The sequence below is a fragment of the Antechinus flavipes genome, chromosome 1 (assembly GCF_016432865.1).
Source record: "Antechinus flavipes isolate AdamAnt ecotype Samford, QLD, Australia chromosome 1, AdamAnt_v2, whole genome shotgun sequence".
Taxonomy (NCBI): Eukaryota; Metazoa; Chordata; class Mammalia; order Dasyuromorphia; family Dasyuridae; genus Antechinus; species Antechinus flavipes.
Genome location: NC_067398.1, coordinates 164,130,604 through 164,147,159, shown reverse-complemented (window position 1 = coordinate 164,147,159; position 16,556 = coordinate 164,130,604). Strand labels below are relative to the sequence as shown.

General features: G+C 37.6%; 2 protein-coding genes across 2 annotated transcripts in view; both read right to left on the bottom strand.

Moving 5' to 3' along the window:
- The window catches only part of MRPS27 (mitochondrial ribosomal protein S27), a 129,283-nt gene that overhangs the window by 66,789 nt on the left and 45,938 nt on the right, over positions 1–16,556 (bottom strand). The window lies entirely within an intron of this gene.
- LOC127559014 (GA-binding protein subunit beta-1-like) lies at positions 463–2,513 on the bottom strand. The gene has a single exon (XM_051992458.1). The coding sequence runs from the start codon at positions 2,110–2,112 to the stop codon at positions 838–840; it is 1,275 nt and encodes a 424-aa protein (XP_051848418.1). The 5' UTR covers positions 2,113–2,513; the 3' UTR covers positions 463–837.

The following is a 16,556-nucleotide window of genomic DNA, read 5'->3' as shown; positions in this document are numbered from 1 at the left end:
ATTTTGTAAGATATTTTAATTATGTATGTGATATAACCAAAAATCTAAAGGAAGAAAAGGGCATGAAGATAAAGATAATAGCTGCTGACTTACTTAATTTCAATGACCTATGGACTAAAAGTTTTTTATTCCTAATAACTTTCATCATCTTTGCCAAAAAATACCTATGCAAGTGATGCACTTTGAAATTATAAAAACATGCAGAATATATACAAACTGAAAATTTACAAAATATTTTCTTCATATACATGTAAATCTACTCAGATATAGCTGAAGTTAAACAAATATAAAAGTTTCACTTTCTAAAAAATGTTTTCAAATAATCTGAGACAACTACTTAAAGCTATATAAAGATTTCCTTAGAGAAATCTATTCTTTAGGTAGAAGTCTAGTTGATACCTATAGAAATAATTCCAGAATCACTCCACCACATAATTATTATGCAAATATTTGGTCTAATCAACAAGGATCACCCTTCTGCTTCTGAGAAATTAAGATTCATACTAAAATCAAAAGGAATTCACAAAAACAGTGGCTTATTATGTTTCTGGATCTCTTCAACCATCTTTTATCAACTCATTTTGGAACTGTAACAAAAAACAAAAACAAAATAAAAACTATTTACAGAATTCAGTTTTAAATACTTTTCACACAACTTCTAAATTCATAGTTTGTTACAAAAAAATTCAGAGCTCATAGCTTAAGTCCAATTATCAACCTGCAAGTCTCTTTTCTGTATGCTGGATTCCCATGACTGTACTTATACGGAGTATACAGTTCAAGATTGTATTCTTTTTCTTGACTCAAGGTAAAATCAAACTATATTGTCCATTTCAATTACACTGCCTCTTTGTTAGTCTGGAGACAAGTCATGGCCTCTAATTTCTGCCGATAAGCTTCTGCTTCCTGTTCTTTCTTTAGAAGTTGCTGCCGATATTTTTGTGCTTCTCGATTTGCTTCATCCAGCTGTTTCTGAAGTGCCTCTCTCTCTTCTATTTCTGCAGATTCCACCTGATTTTCTATAATTTCAATACATTGTCTCTTGGCTGGTGGTTCTTCACTTATAACAGTTTCTTCAGCTATATCTGTTGCTGGTACTGTTAATACTTGTTGTCCACCTGGCATAGTTACAATGGTGGGCTGACCTATTCCACTGGTTGGATTGGAGTGCAAATTACCAAGCTGAATCCCATCTGTAACTATTGTAATGACTTGCTGACCCCCAGAGCTCACAACTTGCTGGATTGCACCATCTACTGATTCTGTTGTCACCACCTCCTCAGTAGCCACAACTGGACTTTCTGAAGAATTGGACAATGGAGCAGAAGCTTCGGCTAAAGCAGCTAATGCAGCTAATACTGATGTAGATGAATTTCCAAACTCAACAGCAGATAGTCCTGTTTCATCTGTTAGGTTCACCAACCCTCCAGGTCCAATGATAAACTGTGGTGTTGCCACATGGATCGTCACAGTGTCAGGGCTCTCTGGGTTTGTATTTATTTGGCTCTGCATTGCAATCTGTAATATTTCTGCCAAATCTTCATTTCCATTGTCTATTGAAATATCCAAAGCAGTTTTACAAAATTTACTTTGGGTGTGGACATCAGCACCATATTTAATTAAAAGTTCTACCACCTCTTGATGATTATGTTCTGTAGCCCAATGTAGTGCTGTCATCTTTAACATATCTTTTGCATTGACATCAGCGCCATTCTTAAGTAAAACTTCTACTATGCTTGCATGGCCTTCAGATGCTGCCATGTGTAATGGAGTTCGGTCCACTTTAGTTCTGGCATCTCGGCTTACACCAGCTCGGAGTAATACCTCTGTGGTTGAATAGTGCCCATAGTGTGCTGCTAGATGAAGTGGAGATGTACCCAACCAATCTGTAGTAAAAGGAGCTCCATTTGCCATCAAAATCTGAACTTCATCATCTTGACCTGCTCGTGCTGCTTCTAAAAGCTTCTTTCCCAAATCTGCCAAGGACATCTGGAAAAGCTTCGGGAGTGGCAGCAGGGGAGCAGCAGGAGACCCAAATTGTGGGGACCCGAGACACCTGGTACCCGGCTGTGCTGACGCAGCCCCGCTACCAACAAAGCGCTTCAGAACCATCGGGCGCTATTTTCCATCCCACAATGGGCACCAAAATGTGGTGTTCTTTTTCTTCTTTAAAAATAATGTAATGGTTCTCTCTGGGAGAAAGCAGGTTTCTCAGGGGAGGTTTTCTGGAGGCAGTCTTAGTTGCAGTTGAAAGTAATAATCACCTCAAAATGCAGCCAGGTGGTAAAAGTTCAGATCTTTTATTGCCTCCAATATAGTCCGGTTAGTTGAGAGGCCTATCTTTCTGCTTGGTTCCAAGAGCTGTTGCAGCTTTGTCCTTTGCTTTTGCCTCTGCTTTCTTCAGCCTCCAGAGCCAGCACCAAGTTGAATCTGTCTTGCCTCTGGGAGAGGGCTTTTGGCTCTCAATCTCCCAGAGTGCTCCTCTCCGACCCCAGTCAATGTTCCGAAGTAAAACTCCTCACTCAGAGAGGGCTTCTGGCTGAACTCACTTGACAAGCTCAAATTCAGCTGAACTCCCTTAACTGGGCCTCTGCTTTCTTCTTATATAAGAGAGAGAGGGATTATGGGTTTTCTCCCATAGTGCTCTCTGGCCCTAAGAGCTTCAAGGGAGGTGTGAACTCACAAAGTTACCAAGTTTACTTTGTGAATCTGGCATACTTGTGAACTCCGATGAGTAAAGGTGTGAACACAAGCCTTGTATTGATTAGTTCTACTTAGTACCTTGTTTCAGGTTCTGGCCCAAAACATCTCCTTGTATATACTGAACCATGCTAAATTAGATAATTATTGTCTCAATCAACTCTAATGACTTAACAGTTTGTAAAGATTCCAACAGAAAGGATGTCCCCAAACTGGGCTTTCAGGAGACCAGAAACCATGGGAAGCTGGAGAATCAGAAAGAAACAGGCAGAGAAGAGATAACCAACAAGTGTGGGCAGAAAACTGGAAGAAAAATGGGAGGCAGCAATACTAGCTGACATTTATATAGTGTCTCACAGTTTGCTTGAGGTTGTTGAGAAAATCATAGTTGTTTTTAAGTTGTAACCCTGAGTTCAAATTCTGCCTCTGGTTATTTGTCTTCTCTATGTGATGACCTTAGGCAAAATTATTTAATCTCTTTAGACCTGGGTTTCCCCATTTGTAAAATGAGAAGACTTCATTTTCTCTAAGATTCCTTCTATTTCTAAACTAAGATTAGTTGACTAGAAGCCCAGAGTTTAAATGACTTGATAAAAAAAAATAGCAGATAACTAAAAAATGGCAAAGATGGGACTCAGAGCTATCTTCTGGTGCTCATTCCTCTACATTACAAACTGGGGAGTGGAGAATTAAATCCCACACAAGAAATTCAGAAAGCTATAAATGAGGAAAAATTCAAATTATGATTTACAGTTTGAAACCATGAAAAAGTCTTGTAAAGGAAAATAAGAAAGACTGCATTCATTCAGTCTTAGGTTCTCTTCTCTCTCAGCAGCAACTTCCATAGAATTTAATTAACATCTCTTTACAGATGATTTGCAGATCTAGATATCCAGCCCCAGGTTCCTGGCCTCCAATCTTCATCACCAATGCTTCTTGGACTGGATGTCATGGAGACAGACTAACTCAATCCGTATAAAACAGAACTCACTGGCTTTCCTCCCAAATCCTCCAGTCTACCAAATATCCCTATTTCTGTGAAAGATACCATCAAACAGATGGAGTCCCAGCCATTGACCCCAGAATGTCCTGTCTCCAAAAATAAAAATTGCATATCTAGTTAAGGAATGTGGAACAATAAACTCTTAAGTATTGATAGGATATTGCTGAAATTCAGGATGTTACAAAAAGCTTCATCCTGTCTCCTTACCTATCTCCCCACCTGGCAAAGACTACATCTTGACTTCTTTACCTGACAACTGACCCCTTAGCAAAGACTACATCTTCACTTCTTTCTACAACCTTGCTCTCTCACATATGCCATTATCCTACCGACTGAAAGCCAGGTATTACAGGGAGCGCTCACAGAAGAAGGGAGTCTTTGTGGCTGGGCCTTGAAAGGATAGTCCCAAAGGGAAAGTATTACAAGCAAATGAGAAAGTATAAATATGTTAGCGTGTAAACATACAATGATAAATATTTAGTGGATGGACGGAGTCCTGCTGGTTGTTGACAGTAATGAAAATAAGTCTGGCAGGGAAGGGTCAAATTATGGATAAAATATGAATGATGGTCTTTGTATTCCATCAACTGCCAAGTTTTGTTCATTCTCCCACAACGATGTTTCTTGTTTCTTTCCTCTTTGCTACATTCACAAAGCCATTGCCCTAGCTCAGACCACTTGTCACCTCTTGCCTGGTCTCCGAATAGCCTCATAATTGGTCTCACTGCTTCAGTATTTCTCCTCTCTAATTCATCCTGCACATAGCTGCCCCAAACAAACAAAAATGTGTGGGAGGCACAGGTCTGATCCAGTCAATCCATTCCTCAGAAATTGTCAGTAGGTCCCTTTTGCCTGTAGAAGAAGAAATAAATTCTTCAGCCTGGCATTTAAAGCCTTGCACAATCTGGTTCCAACCTACCTTTCCAGACAATAGTTCTTGTTACTTCCTTTCATGCACTCTACATTTCAGCCTCTCTGGCTGAAATTTCTGGCTATTCTCTGAACTCAGCATTGTATCTTCTGTCCCTGAGCCTTTTCACAGATTCTCTCCAATACCCAAAATACCCTCTTTTCTCACCTTTGCCTCTCAGTATACCGACCTTTAATACCTCAAGGAATAGCTCAGGAAACACCTGCAACACAAAGCTTTTCCTGGTGGCCAAAAATCTTTCTTCTCTCTCTCTCTCTCTCTCTCTCTCACACACACACACACACACACACACACACACACTATTCTCTGTCACATATACTTTTCTGGAGGGAGATAACCAGCATAATAATAAACTATATATAGATTTACATATTAATGTATTGTATAAACATTCCAGAAACGCATTAAAGTATTATATGTACATTATACCTACAGTTTATGGACAAATATATATTATTATATATTTTATTATATGTTATGTACATGTGTTAAAGTGATATATAAGATGTATACAATATATAATATATAAACATATATAAATAATATATAAAAACAGCATATATAAACATATAGTTTATGGATAAAATGATACATAAATTATAATTATACTTATTTATCTGTTTATATTATATATTTTCCCAGAGGAAAATTAGCTCTGTGAGGACAAGGACCAAGCCTTTTTTTTTTTTTTTTTTAAATCTACGTATCTCTAGCACCCAAAACAGTGACTTATAAATGCTAGGGCTTAATAAATGTTTGTTGAATTGCATTGATTATTCTTGAGAAATCAATCCTGAGAACCATACTATATAATGAGGGATGGGCTGGCTCATCACCTTTTCCATCTTGAACTTCTAATCTTGTGTCACTGATACAGGACTTAATAACTATTGGGAAAAATTAGCCCCATGTTTTTATCAGCTTAAGAAATTTTCCTAAGAAACAAAAGGAGGCTGCAGAGTGTATCAGGCAATGAACATCAGTCTTTCAGAATGTTTGTCCACACCGGGACTAAAATAGCCGCCATGCTAAGATTAAAAAGAAGAAGAAGAAGCCATGCACTGAACTTTCTCCAGACTCACTTAAAATCTGATGTGGTTATCTAATGTGGAGCTATTAAAAACATGTTTCCTAGGAAGGAAGCTGGAATGGTTAGCTGAAATCATAGGGTTATAGATTTAAAGTTAGAAGAAGCCTTGGGACCACTGAGAACAACTCCCCTCATTTTTACATATGAGTAAGCTAAGACAGAGAAAGCATAAGTCATCTGCCAGGGGTAGTTAGGTGTCTGAGATGGGATCTGAATCCAGACCCTAACCACTACACTGTGCTGTCTCTGAACTTTGTTTCCGTGTGAAGGACAAGCATTTGTGAGCTTAGGAAAAGTCACATCCCGTAAAGCCAGTGCCCTAAGGTCCTTTGGGAGAATTCCAAGAGGATGAACCGAAGTTAATATGCCGGGAGAAATTCCAGCATGTTCCTGTCTGCTTATGGCCACTAATAGATTGAATGAAGGCTGAACAATTTACTTTAACAGACACTGAACGCAGTGAATAATTTTGTCCATGGTTTTTCCCATTCAGCCGTGACACAGCAATTTCTGGGAAATATTAATTTTGCAGTTTTATTGTATTTAGGACAGGCAGGAAGGGTGGGAAAATGAGTGAGACACTGGTTAGGGAGAGCCTGAAAGAGTTTGTGCTATAGGGCTTATTAGAATAGGCCCAAGCAAAGAGGAAGCCTAAGAAACAGAGGAGTTAATGAAAGGGGAAGCTGATGAGGAAGACGGTCAAGAGCCTGTCTCAGGGTCTCACTGCACTGTCCCGGGCTGTCTCTCTTCTGAAGCTTGGCCACATACATCCCCTGAGAAGATAAAAGAACCTGGCAGCAGAGGAGCTCTGGAGATCAGAGGGCACAGGGCAAGGGTACCTCCATGGGAGAAAGCTGCCAGGACAAACATTTGCTCTTCTCTCCTGGCTGCTCAGTGACCTTTCTTTTCTACTCATTAATGGCCAACTTCATTTCGGGATCAAGATTTCCAGTGACTCTCTTTTCTGCAGCCTTCTCTTGCCCAGGATGGTGCTACTCTAAAAACCATCTCCTGATTTTTATTCACCAAAGACACATCCACACCTTAGCCAGGGTGTCAACCCAAAATGTCTCTGAGTCAGGAGTAAAAAGGACAAAGAAGTCTGGGGTTGTTTTGGCCTGGGATCCCAAAATTTTCCCAAGGATGCCATGACTTATAAGAAAGAGCATTGATTTTAGAGGTGGAAGACTCGGCTCCTGCCACTTCTTATCTGTATTACTGTGGGTAAATCATCTCCAGTGGCTCTGAATCTCTATTTCCTCCTACATAAAATGAGGGGGAAGGCAATCAGCAATGCCAGGTGTTGCAGAAAAGCCAAAGAACTTGAGATAGAAAATAAACTACTGGATCTGACAAATCGTTCAGCCTGTCTGTGACTCTGAAAGGTGTTCACACTTTTAAATAGTATTATAAATCTATGATCAGTCAAGTCCTTTGAAAATTTCAGGTACTTCTCAGAGAATTACAGAGGATGAAGTTTTTTTCTGACTGTGGTGGTCAGCATTCAAGGGCAGAGCAATATTTCCCAAGAATTCTTAGTGAGGTGGTGTTTTTTGGACGAGATTAAGGAATTTTATCTGGGAGATACTCTCACCTATGGTTATAGGTTCATAGACCTAGGAAGGGGATGTTGAAAGCCACCAAGTTCAATCCCCTCATTTTAGTAATAAGCAGAGTCAAATGCCTTGCCCAGGGTCACAGAACTATTAAGTATCTAGGGGATTTAAATTCAGTTTTTTTAGCTTCTGATCCAATGCCTTTCTTGGTCAGGGTGAAGGAAGCTAACAAATGGAAGAGGATATCAGATAGTACCCAAAACTTTATTGAAGAGCAAAAAGTAAAGAAAAAGAAATATTCAAATTTTAGGGATAAGGAAACTGGAGACTGCAAGGATTCAAAGATCACAGACTTGTATATTAAACCTGGAAGGGATCTTAGAGACCAAACCCACACATCTTATTTTACAGAAAAGGAAACAGAGCATAGGGAATTTCAGTGACTTAGCTAAGATCACTTAGGTGAGGAAGCAACAAAACTGAGACTCAAACAGAGGTCTTGGACCACAAATCCAAAGCACTTTCTGCCATAATTAGATTCCTTCAAAAAAACACAATAGTATTTTCATAAAGAGGGTGACTAAAAATTGAGTTTGCACATCATAAAGCATAGTACTTCAAAAACAATTTTTTGAATAAAGACATCAACTATTTGCAAGGACAAGATGGGGAACATAATCATGATTCTTTTTGGTCAGTTTGCCCTTCTGTGATTGGCTCATACTTCAGCTGCTGATTGGCCAAACAGAGAAGGTAGAACTTGTGATCAGCTGCTATTGATCATGGACTGCTTTAAGCAATGTTCTAGACTGGAAAATGAGTATTCTATCAGTTGGGGAATGACTGAATGAGCTATGGTATATGAATATAATGGAATATTATTGCTCTGTAAAAAATGACCAGCAGTATGAATACAGAGAGGCTTGGAGAAACTTACATGAACTGATGCTAAGTGAAATGAGCAGAACCAGGAGATCATTATACACAGCAACAACAAGATAATGTGATGATCAACTCTGATGAACGTGGCTCTCTTCAACAATAAGATGATTCCGGCCAATTTTACTATGGGGACTGAATGTGGATCACAACATACTATTTTCACGCTTTTTATTATTATTTGCTTGCTTTTCTTTTTCCTCATTTTTTCCCCTTTTTGATCTGATTTTTCTTGTGTGCAGCAGGATAAATGTAGAAATATATTTAAAAGAACTGTACATGTTTAAGTTATATTGGATTATTTGCTGTCCAGAGGTAGGGGAAAGGGAAGGAGAAAAATCTGGAACACATGGAGGCAGCTAGGTAGTGCAGTGGATAGAGCACCAGCCCTAAAGTCAGGAGGACCTGAGTTAAAATCTCATCTCTGACACTTAATAGCTTCCTATTGTGTGACCTAGCTATGTGACCCTGGGCAAGTCACTAAACCCCAATTGCCTCAATAGGAAAAAAAAAATAAAATAAAAGGAAAGAAAAAAAATTGGAACACAAGGTTTTGCAAAGGTAAATATTGAAAACTATTTTTGCATGTATTTTAAAAACAAAAAACTATTATTAAAATTTTTTAAAAAAGAAATATTCTAAAAAACATATGACACCCCGGTTTGACACCTCCTGTTATCCAAAGCTGGATATGTTGTGATAAAAGATACATACATATTGCAGAACACATTTCAGAAAGCCCTATATGCCTTGCAATAATGCAAAATAAAGAGTCCCCAAAATGTGTGTTCAGATGTCTCTTGCCAAATATTTTAAGTGCCCTAGATGAGTTGTTAGACTAAAGTAGATGCAACAGAGACAAGAGCTACTATTATAACTCAGGTACTTGTAAATAAAAAAAAGTCTTAGGGAAATAAAGTGAGGAAATAAGAGATAGAAACCCAGAGAAAAATAATGGGTATTTTGGAAGCAGAGAGAAAATTCTTTCAATGGCTTTTTTACCCCTCTCTGCACATTTTTTGCTTACATAGGAAGATCAATTTTTATCAATTTCACTGCTTATTTGAAGACAGTGACCTTGACTAAAAGACATTAAACACTCTCACAGAGTTTAATGTCTTCCCTAAAGATTATTTAAAAGCCAAATAAAAATATATACATGCTCACAAATTGCTTTTTCTAACATAACAATTTTGGGAATAATTTGGAATTAGAGAATCTAGATTCCAATCCCAATCCTGTTATCTTGGCACCAAGTGGAGGGGAAGCCCCTTCACCTCTGATACTTCGTTCCCACAATTAGAAAATGAATATTAGACTAGATGAACACTAACAGTTCCCCTACCTCTAAATCTATGGATTTTCGAACTGTGAAGTTATGGTGGTCCTATACCAACCAAAAAAACTCTACTCCCAAACCAGATTTTTGTAATCCAGGGGGCCCTCGTAGGACTGCCCCAGAAGTCAAATAAAGATTAATTAATTTTTATTTTCCTCTAAAAAGATATTATTCTCTTTGCATAAGGTTGGTTAGTGTGTGTATGTGTGTGTGTGTGTGTGCGCGCGCGTGCGCACGCACGTACATACACACGCATATGTAGGAAATAGGGTGTTTTGCCACCACTGGGAAAGGTGATACAAACGCGCCAGAAATAGTGGAAAGTGTTATTCAGGATGGAACATAAATCACCACTCTTTTAACAAGTCTCTTGCTTCTGCCAATCCCCAACCCTCCGTTATGATTTAAATTTAACAATCTTGGATATTTATGGAGCCAACAAAAAGTATTTTAATGACATTCAATGATCTAGGAAAAACATCACATAATTCCTTTCTCCTTTATATCCCTCCTGGACTCCAAACATTAGATTATTCCAAATGATGGGAAGAGTCAATTGGTTTTAAAGAATACTTTCAATCACTAGTTTAGTCAATTCTTATTCTAGACACCAAAAGTAAGGAAGAATCTAGTATATAAGGTCTGTCACCTTAAGATAACCTCATGAAATTCCAATTAGGTGTGATATATGAATGTTATGGAATATTATTGTTCTGTAAGAAATGACCAGCAGGATGAATACAGAGAGGCTTGGAGAGACTTACATGAACTGATGCTAAGTGAAATGAGCAGAACCAGGAGATCATTATACACTTCGACAACGATATTGTATGAGGATGTATTCTGAAGGAAGTGGATTTCTTTGACAAAGAGACCTGAGTTTCAATTGATAAATGATGGACAGAAGCAGCTACACCCAAGGAAAGAACACTGGGAAATAAATGTAAACTGTTTGCATTTTTGTTTTTCTTCCCAGGTTATTTTTACCTTCTGAATCCAATTCTCCCTGTGCAACAAGAGAACTGTTCGGTTCTGCACATATATATTGTATCTAGGATATACTGCAACATATCTAACATATATAGGACTGCTTGCCATCTGGGGAGAGGGTGGAGGGAGGGAGGGGAAAAATCAGAACAGAAGCGAATGCAAGGGATAATGTAAAAAGTTACCCTGGCATGGATTCTGTCGATATAAAGTTATTATAAAATAAAATAAAATATGAAAAAAAAAAAGAAAAGAAAAAGAAATTCCAATTAGGAAAATACATTCCTGAATAATAGCGAAGAATTAAGAAGTATTAGGCATCAGGGAATGAATTTTCAATGGATCTTATCTGCATTTCTTTTATGGAGATTATTTTTATTTTTTATACATTCTTAATAAACTGATTAGAATATACATAATACACAATATAATAAGCACCTTCTTATCCTTTTTTTAATCCTACCTTCTGAAGCTTATTTCAGTTCAATAACTTCCCTTGTGACTACTATATGGAAGAGTAATGAATTTCCCTAATTGCCATTTGGTAAAATGTTGGAATTAATACAACTGAACAAACATTTACTAAGGATCGGCAAAATACATAATTATCAAGGGAGGTAGCAATGATGCTATACAATCTCCTTCACTTGAGTACTTTAAAGGGCCTGCTGGAACAGTTCAGGTATGTTCTTACCCGCAATTTTCCTTATAACTCACATAAGATATAAAACAATGTAGACTATTGTTGTTCAGTCATTTCTGATTCTCTGTGATTTCACATACTCTCGTCCATTCTTGGCAAAGATACTGGAGTGTTTTTGCTATTTCCTTCTCCACATCCCCATTTTACAGATGAGAAACTGAGGCCTTTAGGGGTTAAATGACTTGCCCAGGATCCAACAGTTAGTAAGTATCAGAGGCTGGATTTGAATTCAGATCTTCCTGACTTCAGGATGGATTTTTCTATCTATTGAATCATTTATCTTCTATCCACCACCTATATAACAACAGCTCACGTTATAGAGTGATTTAAGGTTTATAAGGAGCTTTCATAGCTGTACTTCATTTTATTCTCTCAACTCTTTAGGCAGCTGAGTGTTGCAGTGTGCAGAGCACCAGGCCATAAGTTAGGAAGACCTGGGAACAGATCCAGCCTCAGACATCTCCTCGCTATGTGATCCTGGATGTAAGCTTAAGCTCTTAAACTTCAACTATTTAAGTGCTCTCTGCCTCAGTTTCCTCATCTGTAAAATGATGATAATAATAACCCCCTAATTCCCAGGATTGTTTTGAGGATCAAATGAAAGAGTATTTGTAAAGTTCTTTCTATCTTGAAAATCTAGCTAGTAATATTGGAAATCCCCTAAAATTCCCCTGAAATTCCATTTCACAAGGTCTCTACCAGGGTTTTCCCCACTGCTATCCCTTTAATGAATGACAAAAGTTCATTTTTGCTACCATGTTGTGATCTTCACAGTGTGGTACTTCCATAATTTGAACCCAGGCTCTCTAAAGGCTACAGATAGCTTGCATTTCTTCCTTTGAGATCTGTTTGTCCATATCTTTTGAACATCTATGAAATAAGGAATGGCTTTTCTTCTTATACATTGGCACCAATTCCCTAATCATCTTGGATATCAGACTTTTATTGGAAAAATCTGCTGCAAAGAGTCCTCCCTCCCCCAACTCCCACCCCAGCTACTGTTTCTACTGTAAGTGCAACGCAGTAGTTTGTGTTAAAATACTCAATTTTGTATAATCAAAACTATTCATTTGATCATTTGTGATCTCTATCATATTTTACTACATATATATATACACCACATGTCTTTTTTGCACATCTTTTTCAAGAATCCTCTTCTTATCTACAGTCATAAAAGATATTGCCTTTCTTTTTCCTCTGATTTATGATTTGACATTTTATATAAAACCATACATTTATTTGGAGTTTATTGTGGGATATAGTGTGAGACGCTAATCCAAGTTTAATTCCTCTCAGACTGCTTTCTATTTTTTCCCTGCGTTTTTTGTCAAAAAAAAAAAAAAAAAAGTAAGCAGAAATGCTTCAGTCCGAGATTTTAAAAAGCAGAAGTAAATTGTTTCCATTTAGATCTATCTCTTTTTAAGGAAATGCTTAAATATATAAATAGTAAATACCTCTGACAACTTTGTGGTCAATGAACAGAATTCTGAGTTTTTCTTTCACATTTTAAATATCTGTATTTGCATTTAAATATTGTCTTTGACCAATTTTTTAAAAAAATCATTCATTTTAGAGCTGGAAGTGACCTTTGAGATATCCTTGATTTTACAAATGAAGAAAATTGAGGCTTAAGCAAATTTAAAGTGTTCAGAACACCTGGTAATTGAAGATCAATTAGAAATAAGAGTAAAGCATCTTAAATTATAGGATATATTATTTGGAAAAATATGATTTCCCATAGATAGCCTAGAATTTCAGAGCTGAAAGGACCTAAGAAATCATCTAGGCCAGACTACTCGGGTTACACCTTTCTAGATGAGAAAAGGCAGAGGAAGTAACTTGCTCAAAATAAAAAACCTAACATACAACTTTTCAAGTCTACAAAAAATGGAATGAAGCAAGAAACATGAAATGATGGTGGCAAAATATAAACTGATAGTCACATAATAGTGTTAATATGTATAAGTGTCTAAAATAGCACTAAATTCAACTCTACCACATTATTTGTTATAATAAATGATACCTATAACATAATGACCATCTATTGGTTAGCAAAGTTGCCCTTTTTTTATGTTCAAAGATTTTCCTTCTTTGGAACCTACCTAAATGATGAACACATGCCAGTCATCTGTTGCCAAATTATATCAACTCTCACCATGGGATGTGAAACAGACGTCCAATTGATTGCTTTGCCCTGAGCTCTAAGCTGAGAAACCAAAAGGCCCAGGGAGTCGATTTGAGCTTGAAAAGCCTTTGTTTTCCTCCAGATAAAGACAAAAGAAAGATTCTGAAATAGTGCTTTCTGTAAAGGCTGTTATTTACGTACAAAACATTGAGTCAACACTCCCAATTAAGAAATTACTCAATTATTAAAAAGCTGGCCAAGTGGGGTCCATTCATAACAAACAAAAAAGCAACTCTCAGTAACAAAAGGTGTATATGGATGACCCCTTTAGACCCTTCCAATTCATGTCTTCCTTAGCTCTAGGAAAAGTAATTAAATATGTAAATAATTAAATAAGAATAATACTTCTGTTTGGCTCTTTATTCCGGCGATATAGTAATATGCTAATGAATCAAAGTGTTTGTGAAGTATTTACTAAGTACCAATCTCTGCCCTCAAGGAGTTTAGAATAATGGGGGCAGGGGACAACACAAAGTAATATATAAAGGATAAATATAGAATAGATGAAATCTAGTCTTGGAGTGGAAGGTTTCAGCACACATGGGAAAAGGTCTCCTGTAGCAGATGGCACTCAATCTGAGACTTGAAGAAAGCCAGGGATTCTCAGGGATGGGCGATGTGATGAGGGAGAATATTCCAAGTATGGAGGACAATGCAAAGACAAACAGCTGAAATAAGAAGCAGGTTGGTGTATCAGAATAATAGAAGGGGGTAAAACTAAAGAGACTGGAAAAGTAGTAAAGGTTAGGTCTGAAGGGTTAAACAAGAGGACTCCATGTTTGATCCCAGATAGGATTGGCTACGTAGGGAGACTGCCATAATTAGGGGTTCGTTTAAGAAAATCAGTTTGGTATCTGGTTAGAGGATAGATTTAGTTGGGGGAGAGGCTACAGGAAGGCAATCCATTTACAAGACTCCTCAGTAATCCAGATGAGAAGCAAAGAGGATTGAACTAGATTGATGGATGTGTAGATAGAGAGAAGTGAATTATATAAAAAATATGTTGTAGAAATCAATTGGATTCGTGGATGAATGAGACAGAAATGTTGATGATATCAAGGTTGTAAAACTGGGTGACTCCAACTCTCTGTGGCATTAAATAGGATGATTTTTTTTTCCCCATCATACCATCAAAGAATACCAGAATTGCAAGAACCCCAAGGCAATCTGATCCAATCTATTCTTTTTTTAAAGCTCTTTTACAATATACCCACCAGGTAGCTATCAAATTTCCTTTTCTTTTTCTTGTTACAATTTTTAGGGAGAGAAGGGCTAGAAAGAAGCAATGGTGGTTGATTGTTATAAGACTAAGGAGAAAGATACTCAGTCTTAGTCACTTGCTGTGGATAGCAGGGACTCCTATAGCTGCATAATAAAGCACAAATCTTGAGATTGTTTATTCTCTGATGCTGGCCTGTGGAACAGTATTAAGGCTCTCAAATGTTAATTTACAAGCTTTTTATCTTCTGTGTTACTGTTTTCATCTTGTAGAATTGTTTTAGATTATTCTCTATTAGGCACACAAATGTCTTTTTCTGAGTTTTTGGTTTAGAGATGTTGATAGAAAACAATTACTCCAACATCTGGCCTGTCTTGTGACCCTGTGTAGCTCACAAAAATTGACTGAAAAATCAGTCTTTCTTGCCTACTACTACTACCTCTCATTTGAAACATTTTTTTTTAAAGAACTCTCAAAAAAGGTGTGTAGGCAGCATTTTACTAGGCTTCTTTCTCTCTACTATTGATAATTTCAAAAGCCAAAAGAGTTACTGCTACACCCTAAAGGATTCATTATAATTGGTCCAAACATAATGTCTTTGTCCTTGTGACTTACATACCTAGAAATGGGCTAGGTATGATGAGAATGAAAGCTTTATGTTCAAAGAGAATTAGGCACAGATAAGATGACCATACTGATTTAACAATGCCAACTCTATTTTTTTTAGTTCCTTTTTCACTTGGCTGGCAGGAGTCCATGTGGAATTAATAAAACCTACAAATAATACCATTCCTCTCATTTTAACCTGTAATTTCCATGTTCTCAATGACAAACTCTTTGCCAGAGATGATAACAAAAGGAAACATCCACATTTTAATTTTATTCCCTTTCCTATGAGGTAGACAATAGACAGAGGGAATACTGGACGTGGAATAACAACGACAAACAAAAATAGTGGGCTTTTATGTATCACTTTAAGGTTTGCAAAACAGTTTACACATACCATCTCATTTTATCCTCACAACAACCCCAGGGGTTAAGGGACTTGGTTAGGGTCAGATGGCTACTAAATTTCTGAGACCATGTTTGAATTTGTCTTCCTGAGTCTAGAAACTGCACCACCTTGTAACCTAGGTAATAACAGCCAGCATTTATGGAAGAAGTTTACCAAAAAAGCACTTTACAAATATGACCCCAAACAACTCTGAAAACAACCCTAAAGCAATCAGTGTCCTCCCAATACAGATGAGGAACCTGGGGCAGGCAGAGGTAATGGCCTTGCCCAGTAAGGGCCTAGGGCAGGATCTGCAGCAGGTCTCCCTCGTCTGAGTCCAACACGGGACGCCCAGCGGCCAATGGTGCCCAGCACATGGTGGACTCGTCACAAATGCTTAGTGAATGAGTAAGTAGTAGTGAATGCTATTGTGTTAAACTTATTTACTGAAAAAATACATATGCATTGCATATCCAAGTTTAAGAGATACAAGAGAAACAAGTAGCCCGTTTTATCATGATCACAAAGTTATTCTAGCAGGAAGGTACTTGGGAGAAGGACTATTCCGACTCTCACTTTATGGAGAAGGAATCTAAACCTTTAACAAAAGGAGGCAAAGGAAAAGACAGGAACAAAACACAAACGATGCTCAGCTTAAAAGCTCATTTTGCACAGGAAAGAACAAGCAGCTGCCTTCTGCACAGGAGGAGATAACTCTAGGTGATAGACAGAAGGAAGGCAGGCAGGGAGGAAGAAGGAGGCTCCTAATTAAAGGCCATCTTAGTACATCAGTGAGGTCTCAGTTCTCCACAATCAGGAGGCTCATAGGAAGCAAGCTGGTGGCTGTTTGCAGTAATGTATTTTTTTCAGGAATATATGTAATCTCCTTAAATCCCTCAGGTTTCCCTGT